This window comes from Cherax quadricarinatus, chromosome 98 (genome assembly GCF_038502225.1).
Source record: "Cherax quadricarinatus isolate ZL_2023a chromosome 98, ASM3850222v1, whole genome shotgun sequence".
Taxonomy (NCBI): Eukaryota; Metazoa; Arthropoda; class Malacostraca; order Decapoda; family Parastacidae; genus Cherax; species Cherax quadricarinatus.
In genome coordinates, this window is record NC_091389.1 from 8,679,798 (window position 1) to 8,697,036 (window position 17,239).

At 45.2% G+C, this 17,239-nt stretch overlaps 2 protein-coding genes across 14 annotated transcripts in view; both read left to right on the top strand.

Annotated features, from left to right (window-relative positions):
• Positions 1 to 17,239, top strand: part of LOC128702468 (tigger transposable element-derived protein 1) — a 490,624-nt gene that overhangs the window by 294,345 nt on the left and 179,040 nt on the right. The window lies entirely within an intron of this gene.
• The window catches only part of LOC128702463 (ubiquitin-conjugating enzyme E2Q-like protein CG4502), a 53,205-nt gene that overhangs the window by 19,536 nt on the left and 16,430 nt on the right, over positions 1 to 17,239 (top strand). Inside the window, exon 4 of the mRNA XM_053796696.2 lies at positions 1,162 to 1,295. Coding sequence (XP_053652671.1) covers positions 1,162 to 1,290 — 129 coding nt within the window. The 3' untranslated portion in view covers positions 1,291 to 1,295. The remainder of the gene's footprint in view (positions 1 to 1,161; positions 1,296 to 17,239) is intronic.

Consider the following 17,239-nt stretch of genomic DNA (forward strand, 5'->3'; position numbering starts at 1 on the left):
GATAAACATTTAAAAATATACCAGAAATGTTATAAATGGTACAAAAGTGACATTAAAACAATATCAAAGATGGTCGACACAAACCCACTACCATTATAGTATGCTCCTCACTTAGTGACGAATTTGTTTACCAACGTGGTCTTGGGAACGGAACTCCGTTGTTAACCCTTAAACTGTCTAAACGTAACCCTTAAACTGTTAGCGTAGCGCTCTGAACGTAGATTTATGTTCGATTTTACGCGCTTTCTTATGTAAAAATAAAAAGCGTAGTTCTACGTCCAAAATGCCATGCGAGCGAACGTAGATCTATGTTTGGACAGTTTAAGGGTTAAGTGAGGAGAGGCTGTATATACGTATATAATGTCGTGCCGAATAAGTAAAATTGGTTAATTAGCAAGAACTCATTTAAAATTAAGTCGTTTCTAAAATTTTCTCTTATACGTTTCAAGATATATTTTTTTATGTTGATATAAAAATTAATGATTTTGTACCAAATGAACCTTAGGAAACTTACCTAACCTTATTATATTATTATTATTATAATAAAAAAGAAGCACTAATAACCTTATATAACAAGCACAATTTAATTTAGCCCAATCCAACTAAATATATTTTAGATGAGTTTACAATAATAAACAAATGCAATGAAATACACCTACCATCCGACTTACGACCGAGTTCGGTTCCGAGAAACCGGTCGTAAGTCGAAATGGTCGTAAGTCGAACTTTACTACTGAATATCAACAAAACATTTTTGTAATGACTATTTTATTGTTTTATTTTGGTATTTCATGTTTTACTTTACTTTTTATGCTGTTAGTACTGTGTTTTATACTGTAAGGTTTAGGATAAACACTGTGTACAACACAAATACTTGTTTATTTCCCAGAAATTTGGCATAAAAAACACGGTCGTAAGTCGAGTGGTCGTAAGTCAGATGGTAGGTGTACATTTTTTCGATAGGCTCAGATTTCTGCGAAATTATTGCATACACAAATTTTTGCTTGCCTTAGTCAGCAAGAAAAGCGTTGCTATTTAAGCCAAAATCACAAGTTTTACCTATTCGGCACGACACACATACTGTACTGTATATGGTTTAATGAATAATCTTTCAAGAGGGTAGAATATCACATAATTCATGGTTTAATAATTGTTCCACAGGGCAGGATATCACGTAAACACAAGGCACCTAAGGAATTTAACAAGAGGTCAGCAGAGTCAGCGTTCAGATCGCTGGTTAAAACTCACGAAAAGTATGGCTGGGTTACCCCGCCTCTATCTGAAGGCTAGCACAGGTTAGTGATGCTAATACTACTTGTAGCTATGCTTGTTGTTGTTGTAGCTGTAGTTCCACTTGTTGCAGTAGCAGCAGGAGCCGCTACAAGAGGCAGCGGTAGTAGTATAACGGTAGTAGTATTAGCAAGAACTCACTTAAAATTAAGTCCTTTCCAAAATTTTCTCTTACACATTTAAAGATACATTTTTTTCATTTATGTAAATGTATAAATAATTAGTGTAATTTTTGTACCAAAAGAACCTTAGGAAACTTACCTAACTTTATTATAACAAACGCAGTTTAATTTAGCCTAATCCAACTAAATATATTTTAGATAAGTGTACAATAATTTAATACTAAACACAATGAAATATAATTTGTTCATTAGGTTTATAATGATTTTTGCAAAATTATTGCATACACAAAATTTCACTTGCCTTATTTGGCTGTTTAAGCCAAAATCGCTAATTTTACCTATTCGGCACCACACACACAGTATGTATGTGTGTGTGTTGCAGTTTAAAAACTGTAGTGTAAAGCACCCTTCTGGCAAGACAGTGATGGAGTGAATGATGGTGAAAGTTTTTCTTTTTTGGGCTACCCTGCCTTGGTGGGAATCGGCCAGTGTGATAATAAAATAAAAAAAATAAAAAAAAATTATTTTTTTTTTTATCACACTGGCCGATTCCCACCAAGGCAGGGTGGCCCGAAAAAGAAAAACTTTCCCCATCATTCACTCCATCACTGTCTTGCCAGAAGGGTGCTTTACACTACAGTTTTTATACTGCAACATTAACACCCATCCTTCAGAGTGCAGGCACTGTACTTCCCATCTCCAGGACTCAAGTCCGGCCTGCCGGTTTCCCTGAACCCCTTCATAAATGTTACTTTGCTCACACTCCAACAGCACGTCAAGTATTAAAAACCATTTGTCTCCATTCACTCCTATCAAACACGCTCACGCATACCTGCTGGAAGTCCAAGCCCCTCGCACACAAAACCTCCTTTACTCCCTCTCTCCAACCTTTCCTAGGCCGACCCCTACCCCGCCTTCCTTCCACTACAGACTGATACACTCTTGAAGTCATTCTGTTTCGCTCCATTCTCTCTACATGTCCGAACCACCTCAACAACCCTTCCTCAGCCCTCTGGACAACAGTTTTGGTAATCCCGCACCTCCTCCTAACTTCCAAACTACGAATTCTCTGCATTATATTCACACCACACATTGCCCTCAGACATGACATCTCCACTGCCTCCAGCCTTCTCCTCGCTGCAACATTCATCACCCATGCTTCACACCCATATAAGAGTGTTGGTAAAACTATACTCTCATACATTCCCCTCTTTGCCTCCAAGGACAAAGTTCTTTGTCTCCACAGACTCCTAAGTGCACCACTCACTCTTTTCCCCTCATCAATTCTATGATTCGCCTCATCTTTCATAGACCCATCCGCTGACACGTCCACTCCCAGATATCTGAATACATTCACCTCCTCCATACTCTCTCCCTCCAATCTGATATTCAATCTTTCATCACCTAATCTTTTTATCCTCATAACCTTACTCTTTCCTGTATTCACCTTTAATTTTCTTCTTTTGCACACCCTACCAAATTCATCCACCAATCTCTGCAACTTCTCTTCAGAATCTCCCAAGAGCACAGTGTCATCAGCAAAGAGCAGCTGTGACAACTCCCACTTTGTGTGTGATTCTTTATCTTTTAACTCCATGCCTCTTGCCAAGACCCTCGCATTTACTTCTCTTACAACCCCATCTATAAATATATTAAACAACCACGGTGACATCACACATCCTTGTCTAAGGCCTACTTTTACTGGGAAATAATTTCCCTCTTTCCTACATACTCTAACTTGAGCCTCACTATCCTCGTAAAAACTCTTCACTGCTTTCAGTAACTTACCTCCTACACCATACACTTGCAACATCTGCCACATTGCCCCCCTATCCACCCTGTCATATGCCTTTTCCAAATCCATAAATGCCACAAAGACCTCTTTAGTCTTATCTAAATACTGTTCACTTATGTTTCACTGTAAACACCTGGTCCACACACCCCCTACCTTTCCTAAAGCCTCCTTGTTCATCTGCTATCCTATTCTCCGTCTTACTCTTAATTCTTTCAATAATAACTCTACCATACACTTTACCAGGTATACTCAACAGACTTATCCCCCTATAATTTTTGCACTCTCTTTTATCCCCTTTGCCTTTATACAAAGGAACTATGCATGCTCTCTGCCAATCCCTAGATACCTTACCCTCTTCCATACATTTATTAAATAATTGCACCAACCACTCTAAAACTATATCCCCACCTGCTTTTAACATTTCTATCTTTATCCCATCAATCCCGGCTGCCTTACCCCCTTTCATTTTACCTACTGCCTCACGAACTTCCCCCACACTCACAACTGGCTCTTCCTCACTCCTACAAGATGTTGTTCCTCCTTGTCCTATACACGAAATCACAGCTTCCCTATCTTCATCAACATTTAACAATTCCTCAGAATATTCCCTCCATCTTCCCAATACCTCTAACTCTCCATTTAATAACTCTCCTCTCCTATTTTTAACTGACAAATCCATTTGTTCTCTAGGCTTTCTTAACTTGTTAATCTCACTCCAAAACTTTTTCTTATTTTCAACAAAATTTGTTGATAACATCTCACCCACTCTCTCATTTGCTCTCTTTTTACATTGCTTCACCACTCTCTTAACCTCTCTCTTTTTCTCCATATACTCTTCCCTTCTTGCATCACTTCTACTTTGTAAAAACTTCTCATATGCTAACTTTTTCTCCCTTACTACTCTCTTTACATCATCATTCCACCAATCGCTCCTCTTCCCTCCCGTACCCACTTTCCTGTAACCACAAACTTCTGCTGAACACTCTAACACTACATTTTTAAACCTACCCCATACCTCTTCGACCCCATTGCCTATGCTCTCATTAGCCCATCTATCCTCCAATAGCTGTTTATATCTTACCCTAACTGCCTCCTCTTTTAGTTTATAAACCTTCACCTCTCTCTTCCCTGATGCTTCTATTCTCCTTGTATCCCATCTACCTTTTACTCTCAGTGTAGCTACAACTAGAAAGTGATCTGATATATCTGTGGCCCCTCTATAAACATGTACATCCTGAAGTCTACTCAACAGTCTTTTATCTACCAATACATAATCCAACAAACTACTGTCATTTCGCCCTACATCATATCTTGTATACTTATCCTCTTTTTCTTAAAATATGTATTACCTATAACTAAACCCCTTTCTATACAAAGTTCAATCAAAGGGCTCCCATTATCATTTACACCTGGCACCCCAAACTTACCTACCACACCCTCTCTAAAAGTTTCTCCTACTTTAGCATTCAGGTCCCCTACCACAATTACTCTCTCACTTGGTTCAAAGGCTCCTATACATTCACTTAACATCTCCCAAAATCTCTCTCTCCTCTGCATTCCTCTCTTCTCCAGGTGCATACACGCTTATTATGACCCACTTCTCGCATCCAACCTTTACTTTAATCCACATAATTCTTGAATTTACACATTCATATTCTCTTTTCTCCTTCCATAACTGATCATTCAACATTACTGCTACCCCTTCCTTTGCTCTAACTCTCTCAGATACTCCAGATTTAATCCCATTTATTTCCCCCCACTGAAACTCCCCTACCCCCTTCAGCTTTGTTTTGCTTAGGTCCAGGACATCCAACTTCTTTTCATTCATATTATTATTATATTATAATCAAAAAGAAGCGCTAAGCCACAAGGGCTATACAGCGCTGCAGGGTAGGGAAGGAAGCAAGGGAATTGGATGGCAGGAGGGAGGGGGGATGATCAGCAGGTTACAGAAAACAGCGGGGCAGGGGATAGTACGGGGGTAGAGGGTAGCAAGAGATACAAGTAGAAAGGGCTGAAAGTATCAGAATTTGTGAAGTAAGTCAGTCGTTGTCAAAAAGTCAATAAGAGAGTCCGGATGAAAGGTGGGTCCATCAGCGAGAAGGGAAGGTAAAGAGAGAGCAGCGGGGCGAAGACGACGACAGAGGTAAATTCTGCGTGCTCGTTGATAAAGTGGGCAGTCCAACAGAATGTGGCTGACTGATAATGGAGCTTGGCAATTCTCACAGAGAGGAGCAAGACGCCTCTCCATGAGATATCCATGAGTAAGACGAGTATGGCCAATGCGAAGACGGGAGAGAGTAGTCTCCCAACCTCGACACTGGTGATAAGAAGACGGCCAGTAACCTATACTCGGTTTAATAGACTGAAGTTTGTTGCCGAGCATAGTAGACCAACGTTGTTGCCAACGGGTGTGAAGGTGGGAAGATATTACAGCAAAATAGTCCGTACATGGAATACCTCTGTAAGAAACTGGTAGGTCATGTACTGCTGACCGCGCAGCAGTGTCTGCCTGTTCATTGCCCTGTACGTCAACATGACCAGGGACCCAACAAAAAACAATATCTTTATGCTTAGTAAAGATGCGGCGTAGCCAAAGTTGGATACGGAGGACTAAGGGGTGAGGTGTATCAAATTTTTGTATAGCCTGTAAAGCACTAAGGGAGTCTGAGACAACCACAAATGATGACACAGGCATAGATGCAATACGGATAAGTGCTGTAAGGATGGCATATAATTCAGCAGTAAAAATACTAGCTGAAGATAGTAAATGCCCTTGTACGACGCTGTCCGGAAACACTGCTGCGAATCCTACGCCGTCAGAAGACTTAGAGCCATCTGTGTACACAGCAATGGCATGAGAATGAGAGTGAAAGTGGTCAAGAAAAAGAGAGCGGGAAGCGACCGTAGACAGTTGGGCTTTCGAGCAAGGGAGGGAGAAAGAACAGACTCGAACAGCTGGGACCTCCCAGGGGGGTAGGGAAAAGTGAGATGCTACATGTACATAGAAAGGTGGTAGTTGAAGAGAAGACAAGAGCGAATGAAGGCGAAGAGAGAAGGGACGGAGTAAGCAGGGGCGGCGAACAAATAAAGAATGTCTACTAATATCAGTGACCATTCTATAAATGGAAGGATTGCGGAGATCATGAGAGCGTACATAGTAGCGCAGGCAATGGGCATCACGGCGATCGGATAAGGATGGAACGTTCGCTTCTGCATAGAGGCTTTCGACAGGGGAAGAGCGAAAAGCACCAAGGCATAAACGTAATCCTTGGTGATGAATGGGGTTAAGGCTAGAGAGAGTAGCAGGAGATGCCGCTGAATAGATCTGGTCACCATAATCAAGTTTCGATAAAATAAGGGTGGAATGTAGGTGAAGGAGGGTTCGACGATCAGCTCCCCACGAAAGATGAGCAAGGGTTTTAAGAAGGTTCAGCCGGCTGTGACAAGTTGCCTTCAGAGAGGTAATGTGAGGTTTCCAGGATAACCTACGATCAAAGAGGAGGCCCAGAAACTTGACTGTATCACGTTCAGGGATACGTGAGCCATAGAGGTACAAAGGATGATCAGAGATGACAGAGCGTCTAGTGAAAGTGATTTGGTGGGTTTTAGTGCTGGAAAATTTAAACCCATGTGTGGTGGCCCAATTGGAAACACGGTCGACTGCATGCTGGAGAGAAACTGTAAGGAGGTGACAGTCAGCGCCTGCACAGGCAATAGCGAAGTCATCAACATAGAGTGATGACCAAATATTTGATGGAAGACTAGAGGCCAAATCATTAATAGCAAGGAGAAAAAGTGTTGTGCTCAGAACACATCCCTGGGGGACACCTTCAGCTTGGACAAAGTCCGGGGAGAGCACATTATTAACCCGAACACGGAAATGCCTGTCAGTTAAAAAGTTCTTAAGGAAGGATGGTAGATTGCCTCGAAGGCCTAAGGAGTGGGCTTGGGCTAAAATATTATACCTCCAAGTTGTGTCATATGCCTTCTCAAGGTCAAAAAATATGGCAATAACTGAGTGGTTATTCGCAAAGGCATTACGAACATACGTATCCAAGCGCAGTAAGGGGTCTATGGTAGAACGTCCCTTACGAAAGCCATATTGACGAGTGGAGAGACTGTTGTGTGTCTCTAAATACCACACTAAACGTCTATTTACTAGACGTTCCATTACTTTGCAAACTGCACTGGTAAGAGCAATGGGACGATAGTGGGAGGTTTCATGTCCCGTAGTGCCTGGTTTGCGGAAAGGGAGAACAATGGCGGATTTCCACAGCTGTGGAAGAACTCCTTGTGACCAAATAAGATTGTAAAGGTGTAATAGGACTGCAAGGGCTGACTGATGTAAATGTTGTAGCATACGAATATGAATGTCGTCGGGCCCAGCTGCCGATGATCGACAAGCTGAGAGTGTTGCCTCCAGTTCTTGAAGTGTAAAAGGCACATTATACTGTTCTTCTCTGAGAGAAGAAAAGTCCAAGGGTGCTAACTCTCTGGCAGACTTTGAGGAAAGAAATGAGGGGCATAGATGGAGTCCGAGAAATACGGACCAGATGATTGCCAATTTCATTGGCAACATCTAGTGGGTTTGCTATATCAACACCGGCAACCCGCAGAACAGGAGCCGGGTCAGGAGAATATTTACCACTCAGTTTTCGTACTTTTTTCCAGACTGCACTCATAGAGGAAGCAGAGGTGATGGTGGAGACATAATCTCGCCAGCAAGTGCGTTTAGCGTCACGGATGACACGGCGAGTGATCGCACGCTTCTGTTTAAAATCAAGGAGTCGCTCTGTGGTTCTATTGTACCGGTACCTGCCCCATGCAGCGCGTTTCAAACGTACTGCACGAGCACAAGCAGGAGACCACCAAGGCACGCATTTCTGAGAATGCCTGCCCGAAGTTTGGGGTATAGAATGAGAAGCTGCGGTGAAAACGGAGGACGAGAAGAGGTGTAAAAGCTCATCGATGGAGGACGAAGAAGGAACCTCTTTAAAAACAGTCAGGTGTGAGTAAAGGTTCCAATTTGCCCGATTAAATTGCCAGCGTGGGGTGCGAAGAGGTGGCGAATATGAAGGGGAAGTAAGAATGATTGGGAAATGATCACTGTCATGTAAGTCCGGGAGAACAGACCAAGTAAAGTCTAATGCGGCGGAGGAAGAGCAAACTGAGAGATCGATGCAAGAGAGAGTATGAGTCCGAGGATCAAAATGGGTGTGAGTACCTGTATTTAAAACATGGAGGGGGTGGGTGGCAAGAAAAGCCTCTAACTGAATTCCACGGGAATCACAGTGAGACCCTCCCCAGAGGAAATGGTGGGCATTAAAATCACCAAGTAACAGAATCGGTGGCGGTAATGACGAAACAAGGAAGGCAAAATCCGGAATAGATAATGCCCGAGAAGGAGAGAGAGATATAAAGAACAGAGCGTATACCACCTATGTAAGTGGATACGGGCTGCTGTGTAATGCAGCGAAGTATGAACAAATAGCTGATGGTACGGAATATCAGTGCGGAGAAGAAGGGCACTTTCATTAAAGGTCCCATCAGGAAAAGGATCTGAAGAATACAATAAATTATAGCCTGAGATGTGAGAAATAACAGCAGAGTGTAATTTTGGTTCCTGTAAGCAAACACCAACAGGGGCAAACTGGGAGAGTAACATCTGAAGCTCACCCCGATTACCCCTGAGGCCGCGTATATTCCACTGTAAATAGGCCATGATTGGCAATGATAAAGCTACTTGAAATCCGCAGGTAAGGGTTCCTACGGACTAGAAGGGTTAGAAAAGTCCACATGCGGAGGCAGTGGAAAATGTTCAAGCAGCGAAGGAACGGTGCGCTGTGAAGAAAGGAGTTGCGCAGATGGAGCAGAGGAGAGAGGAAGAGCGGAAGGTGGATCAGTGTCCATTGATGGTTTGGTCTCTGCAATATATTCAGAGATTGCTTCAAGTGTTTCGGAATTCAGAGATGTCGTATGGGAGACAATATTGGGAATGGTAGGGGGAGGATGAGTAAAGATTGGAACTGTATTGGACTGTACCAAGGTAGGGGGGGGCGAAAGGGTGGAGGGAACTGGAGAAGCGTGGCAGGGGACAGAAGAGACAGGAACCTGGGAGGTGGCAGAAGAGGAAGAAACTTGGGAGGGAACAGGGGAGGAAGGTACATTACGAGGAGGAGGGTGAACCTCTGCACTTGTAACTGAGCCAGTGAGAGGGGAAGAACTAGGGACAGAGACAGGGAGGGTAAAATGAGGAGGTGGAAGATGGGTAGGAGGTGTTACCGGACCTTTTTTTGACTTTTGAGAAGTAGAGGGACGATTGGGAAGAGGTGTCGTACGAGGTCTCGTCGATACTGAGGCTTGTAAGAGAGAACTCGAAGAAGCGAGATTAGACTGAGGCGTTGAAGTAGGGACGTCTGAGCCGAGGACAGCAAAAGGATTAGATACAGGAGTGATTATGGGAGAGGTAACCACAGAGGTGGGTGTAGAAGATGGGATACCAGAAGTGGGGGGACGTTTTGAAACACGGGAATAAGAAACACGTGGGAGTCTCCCTTGGAGGCGGAGATGAGAAACTGCCATGGCATAAGGGAGACCTTCTGTCTCTTTGAGGTAACGGATTTCCCGCTCGTTTAAATAGACCTGACAACGGCGAGAGTACGAAGGGTGAGCCTCATGACAGTTAAGGCAAGAGGGAGATCGATTGCAAGACGTATTAGAATGGTCATCGGCACCACAGACTGGGCATTCGGCGATAGATCTGCAATATTTCGCTGGATGGCCAAATCGCCAGCAATTTCTACACTGTTGTGGTGTAGGGATCACCTTTCGAACTTGTAACCGATGTCCTGCTATATAAACGGAGGATGGGAGTTCTCGGCTGTCAAAAGTTAAACGAGCCACATTGCTAGGGTATCGTCTCCGCCCACGGGCAGGAAGAACGTAAGTGTCTACCTTGATTATTATTATTATTATAATCAAAAAGAAGCGCTAAGCCACAAGGACTATACAGCGCTGCAGGGCAGGAAGGAAGCGAGGGCATCAGGTGGCAAAAGGGAGATGGATGAGCAACAGGTTACGGATAACAGCGGGGCAGTGGATGGTGAAAGGGTAAAGGGCAGCAAGAGACTGAACCAGAAAGGGCTGAGGGGAGTGCGAAAAGTATCATCAGAGTTTGTGGAGTAAATCAGTCGTTGTCAAGAAGTCAATGAGAGAGTCAGGATTAAAGGAGGGTCCATCAGCAAGAAGGGAAGGTAAAGAGAGAGTAGGAGAACGAAGACGACGTTGGAGGTAAATTCTGCGTGCTCGTTGATAGAGAGGGCAGTCTAACAGAATGTGGCTAATCGATACTGGAACTTGACACTGCTCACAGAGAGGAACAGGGTGCCTCTCCATGAGATACCCATGAGTAAGACGAGTGTGGCCAATGCGAAGGCGGGAGAGAGTGGTCTCCCAACCTCGGCACTGATGACAAGAAGACGGCCAGTAACCTATGCTCGGTTTAATAGAATGAAGTTTGTTACCGAGCAGAGTTGACCAACGTTGTTGCCAACGGGTGCGAAGGTGGGTAGCTATTGCAGCAAAATAGTCTAGAAATGGAACACCTCGATAGGAAATTGGTAGGTCATATACTGCTGACCGCGCAGCAGTGTCTGCCTGTTCATTGCCCTGTACGTCGACATGACCAGGGACCCAACAAAAAACAATATCTTTATGTTTGGTAGAGATACGGCGTAGCCAAAGTTGGATACGGAGAACTAGGGGATGAGATGTATCAAATTTTCGTATAGCCTGTAGAGCACTAAGGGAGTCTGAGACTACTACAAATGATGACACAGGCATAGATGCGATACGAATAAGTGCTGCAAGAATGGCATACAGTTCAGCAGTAAAAATGCTAGCTGAAGATAGTAAATGCCCTCGTACGACGCTGTCCGGAAACACTGCTGCGAATCCGACGCCGTCTGAAGACTTAGAGCCATCTGTGTACACAGCGGTGGCATGAGAATGAGAGTGGAAGTGATCAAGAAAAAGAGAGCGGGAAGCCACCGTAGGCAGTTGAGCTTTCGAGCAAGGGAGTGAGAAAGAACAGACCCGAACAGCTGGAACTTCCCAGGGGGGTAGGGAAAAGTGAGATGCTACATGAACATATAAAGGTGGTAACTGAAGGGAAGACAAGAGTGAAAGTAGGCGAAGAGAAAAGGGACGGAGCAAACAGGGGCGGCGAACGAATAAAGAATGTCTACTAATATCGGTGACCATTCTATAAATGGAAGGATTGTGTAGATCGTGAGAGCGTACATAGTAACGAAGGCAATGGGCATCACGGCGATCAGACAAGGATGGAACATTTGCTTCTGTATAGAGGCTCTCAACAGGGGAAGAGCGAAAAGCACCAAGGCACAAACGTAAGCCTTGGTGATGGATAGAGTTAAGGCTAGAGAGAGTAGCAGGAGAGGCCGCGGAATAAATCTGGTCACCATAATCGAGTTTCGATAAAACGAGGGCTGAATGTAGGCGAAGCAGAGTTCGACGATCAGCTCCCCAGGAAAGATGAGCAAGGGTTTTAAGAAGGTTTAGCCGGCTGTGACAAGTTGCCTTCAGAGAGGTAATGTGAGGTTTCCAGGTTAACCGACGGTCAAAGAGAAGGCCTAGAAACCTGACTGTATCACGTTCGGGGATACGGGAGCCATAGAGATACAAAGGATGATCGGAGATAACAGAGCGTCTAGTGAAAGTAATTTGGTGAGTTTTGGTACTTGAAAATTTAAACCCATGTGTGGTGGCCCAAGTGGAAACACGGTCGACCGCATGCTGGAGAGAAACTGCAATAAGGTGACAGTCAGCGCCTGCACAAGCAATAGCGAAGTCATCAACATAGAGTGATGACCAAATATTGGGTGGAAGAACAGAGGCCAAATCATTTATAGCAAGGAGAAAAAGTGTTGTGCTTAGAACACATCCCTGAGGGACACCTTCAGCTTGGACGAAGTCCGGGGAAAGAACATTATTGACTCGAACACGGAAATGTCTGTCAGTTAAAAAGTTCTTAAGGAAGGATGGTAGATTGCCTCGGAGGCCTAAGGAATGGGCCTGGGCCAAAATATTATACCTCCAAGTTGTGTCATATGCCTTCTCAAGGTCAAAAAATATGGCAATAACTGAGTGATTATTCGCAAAGGCATTACGAACATACGTATCCAAGCGTAGTAAGGGGTCTATGGTAGAACGACCCTTACGAAAGCCATATTGACTAGCGGAGAGACTGTTGTGAGTCTCTAAATACCACATTAAACGTCGATTTACGAGGCGTTCCATCACTTTGCAAACTGCACTTGTAAGAGCGATGGGGCGATAGTGGGAGGCATCATGTCCTGTAGTACCCGGTTTGCGGAAAGGGAGAACAATGGCAGATTTCCACAGCTGGGGAAGAACTCCTTGTGCCCAAATAAGATTGAAGAGGTGTAAGAGGACTACAAGGGCTGACCGATGTAAATGTTGTAACATACGAATATGAATGTCATCAGGCCCAGCTGCCGATGATCGGCAAGCTGAGAGCGTTGCCTCCAGTTCTTGAAGTGTAAAAGGCACATTATACTGTTCTTCTCCGAGAGAAGAAAAGTCCAAGGGTACTAACTCTCTGGCAGACTTTGAGGAAAGAAACGAGGGGCATAGATGGAGCCCTCGGGAAATACGGACCAGATGTGTGCCAAGTTCAATGGCAACGTCGAGAGGGTTTGCTATATCAACACCAGTGACCCGTAGAACAGGAGCCGGGTCAGGAGAGTATTTACCACTCAATTTCCTCACTTTTTTCCAGACTGCACTCATAGAAGAAGCAGAGGTGATGGTGGAAACATAGTCTCGCCAACAAGTGCGTTTAGCTTCACGGATGACACGGCGAGCGATCGCACGCTTCTGCTTAAAATCAACAAGTCTCTCAGCGGTTCTATTGTACCGGTACCTGCCCCATGCAGCACGTTTCAAACGTACTGCACGAGCACAAGCAGGAGACCACCAAGGCACGCACTTCTGAGAATGCCTGCCTGAGGTGTGGGGTATAGAATGAGAAGCTGCGGTATAAACTGATGTCGAGAAGATGTGTAGGAGCTCATCAATGGAGGATGAAGAAGGAACCTCACTAAAAGCAGTGAGGTGTGAGTAAAGATCCCAATTTGCCCGATCAAATTGCCAGCGAGGGCTACGGGAAGGTGGTGAATAGGAAGGAGAAGTAAGAATGATCGGAAAATGATCGCTGTCATGTAAGTCTGGTAGAACAGACCAGGTGAAGTCTAGTGCTGTGGAGGAAGAGCAGACTGATAGATCGATGCAAGAGAGAGTATGAGTACGAGGATCAAAATGGGTGGGAGTACCCGTATTTAAAACATGGAGGGGGTGAGAGGCAAGAAAAGCCTCCAACTGAATGCCACGTGAGTCACAATGAGACCCCCCCCAGAGGAAATGGTGGGCATTAAAATCACCAAGTAACAGAAGTGGTGGTGGTAAGGATGAAACAAGAAAGGCAAAGTCTGGGATAGAAAATGCTCGAGAAGGAGAGAGATATAAAGAACATATTGTAAACCACTTATTCAAGTGGATACGGGCTGCAGTGTAATGCAGCGAGGTATGGACAAATAGTTGACAGTACGGAATATCATTGCGTAGAAGAAGGGCACTTTCATTAAAGGTCCCATCTGAGAAAGGATCCGAAGAATACAATAAATTATAGCCTGAGATAGGTTGGAAAACAGCCGAGTGTAATTTTGGTTCTTGTAAGCAAGCACCAACAGGGGAAAACCTGGAAAGCAACATCTGAAGCTCACCCCGATTACCCCTGAGGCCGCGGATATTCCACTGTAAATAGGCCATGATTGGCGATGAAGAAAATATCAGGAATCTGTAGGTAAAGGCACCTACGGACTAGAGGGGTTAGAAAAGTCAACGTGTGGTGGCATTGGAAGATGTTCAAGTAGCGAAGGAACGGAGCGTTGCGAAGAATGGGGTTGTGAAGATGGAGGAGAGGGAAGAGAAGGAACAGGAAGTGAATCAGTGTCCATTGAAGGTTTAGTCTCTGCAATATATTCTGAAATGGCTTCAAGTGTTTCTGAATTCAAAGATGTATGGGAAACCATATTGGAGATAGGAGGAGGAGGGTGAGTAAAGATTGGGACAGTAATGGACTGTACCAAAGTAGAGGGGGAGGGAAAAGTGTAAGGGACTGGAGATGAAGTGTGGGGGGGGACAGAAGAGGTAGAAACCTGGGAGGTGACAGAAGAGGGAGAAACTTGGGAGGGGACGGGGGTGGAAGGCATAGTACGAGGAGGAGGGTGAATCTCCACACTTGTAATAGAGCCAGAGAGAGGGGAAGAACTAGGTACAGAGACTGGAAAGGTAACGTGTGGAGGTGGAAGAAGGGAAGGAAGGGGCAAAGAAGATTTGAGCAATGTGGATTTTTTGGACTTCTGAGTAGAGGGGCGATTGGTATTAGGTGTCGTACGAGGTCTTGTCGATACTGGGGCTTGTGAGGAAGGACGCGAAGATGTGAGAACAGACTGAGTTGTAGTCGGGACGTCAGAGCCAAGGACAGCAAAAGGATTAGATGCCGTAATGGCTATGGGAGGGGTAACAACAGAGGAGGCTGCAGAAGATGGGACCCCAGAAGTGGGGGGATGTTTGGAAACACGAGAATAAGAAACACGGGGTAGTCTCCCTTGGAGGCGGAGATGAGTAACTGCCATAGCATAAGGGAGACCTTCTGCCTCTTTGAGGCAACGGATTTCACGTTCATTTAAGTAGACCTGGCAACGGCGGGAGTACGAAGGGTGAGCTTCATTACAATTAAGGCAAGATGGAGGTTGACTGCAAGATGTATTAGAATGGTTGTCGGCACCACAGACTGGGCATTCGGCCATAGATCTGCAATATTTCGCTGGGTGACCAAAACGCCAGCAATTTCTACATTGTTGCGGTGTAGGTATCACCTTTCGAACTTGTAACCGATGTCCCGCGACATATACAGAGGACGGGAGTTCTCGGCTGTCAAAAGTTAAACGAGCCACATTGCAAGGGTAACGTCTCCGCCCCCGGGCAGGAAGGACATAAGTGTCTACTTTGAGGATTGGGAGATCCTGGAGTTCCAGCTGTTCAAAAATGTCATTGCCACATGACTGGAAATTCTGTTGGACTATGGTATGGGGCAGAATGACAGTACCACTACAAGAATTGAGAGAAAGATGTTTTTCAATAGTGATAGGAGTAGTATCGATATTCGAAAGGAGAGAAAGATCATGAGCTTGGGTAGCATTCTGGACAGTGACGATGCGCGTACCGCTCTTGAGAGCGTGAAATGAAATATCTCTGCCAACATGACGCAGGAGCGCTTTGGCAATACTATGGTCAGAAAGGTAGGCAGAAGAAGAAGTTGGTCTTAAAGTAAAGAATTTAGTCCATTGTGTGGTCCGAAACTGAGCGTGGAGAGGGAGTGCTTGACGTGTCGGTCGTTTCCGAGTAGAATGGGAAGGTAACGACGGAGCATCATCAGGAGATTGACGTTGGCGTTTAGGAGTAGGACCGGAGTTGGTCCGGCATGAAATGGGTGGGCGATTCGAAAATTGCCGTACCGTAGAGGGAGAAGCCGGAAGCATAGTCAAAGGAGAGCGGAGTTCAGACAAATCGAAGGAGTCAGTCGAAGCCCCGGTACCTGAAGCGGGTGAGGAAACAGCACCAGCAAGAGGTACAGGGGCATCAGGAGTGTCCGAAGAGTGGTCTAAACACAAGGCAGGGTCAGAATGGGGTGCGGTATCAAGAAGGGGCCCGGGGGTAGTGGTTTCATGGACTAGGGCTGCCATGGTTAGGTTACTCCTTTGCTTTTTGTTTTTAAGAAAAAAAAAGAAAGAAGAAAAGAAAATAAAAACAAAAAAAAGAATAAAAAAAGGGGGGAGCGGGGAGGAATAGTTCCCAGGAGGAATGAAAGGGCCGGAAATCTCCCTCCGCGCCCAAGAGGACTCGACACCGCTAGTAGCGCAGATGCAGCATGGAACCCGTGCCATACCCTACCCTTCATGCCAGTAAACCAGCAATCCGGGATAGCAACCTCACATCTGCCGAGCTACCTCGGTGGACAAAAGAGAGGGCGGCCGGATATCCGCCACAAAGCATACCTCCTTCAGCCACCACCCCCGGAATCCGAAAGGTGGCTTCCAGAGATACACCCGTCGCCCAAAAGACACCCAAAGCTACTCCGGGATACCGGAGAGGGATCGGGACATCCCTAGGCAATCCAGATTCCACGGCAAACTACGCCACCGCCAAGAAACCTCAACGGAATGGGATCGACCCCGGTGTCCTTTCCCCTACCTAGGAACTAGCACGCCTGTGGGAGAAATCACGAAGGCTAAAAAGAGGAAGGGCAAAAGGGAGGGGTGAGGAGGAGGAGGAGGAATGGAAAAAGGGGAGGATGGGGAGGATGGGATAGGGGAGGGGAGAATGGGGGGTAATTAGGTTCGGTCTGAGGAAGAAGACCAATAGGTCTAATTCCTCAGACCAAGAGCCTCTTCACCACGCCAAGGAGCCCCCCTTGAAGAGGTGTGTCTACCTAGAGGATTGGGAGATCTCGGAGTTCCAGCTGTTCAAGAATGTCATTGCCACATGTCTGGAAATTTTGTTGAACTATGGTATGGGGCAGAATAACGGTACCACTACAAGAATTGAGGGAATGATGTTTTTCAAGGGTGACAGGAACAGTATCTATATGGGTAAGACGAGAGAGCTCACGAGCCTGGGTAGCATTCTGTACGGTAATGATGCGCGTACCGCTCTTAAGAGCATGAAAAGAAATATCTTTACCAACATGGCGTAGGAGTGCCTTGCCAATACTATGGTCAGAAAGATAGGCAGTAGAGGAAGTTGGTCGTAAAGTGAAGAATTTAGTCCACTGTTCAGTCTGAAACTGAGCGTGGAAAGGTAGTGAAGGACGTGTCGATCGTTTCTGAGAAGAACGAGAAGGTGAAGGTGGAGAAGTATCATCAGC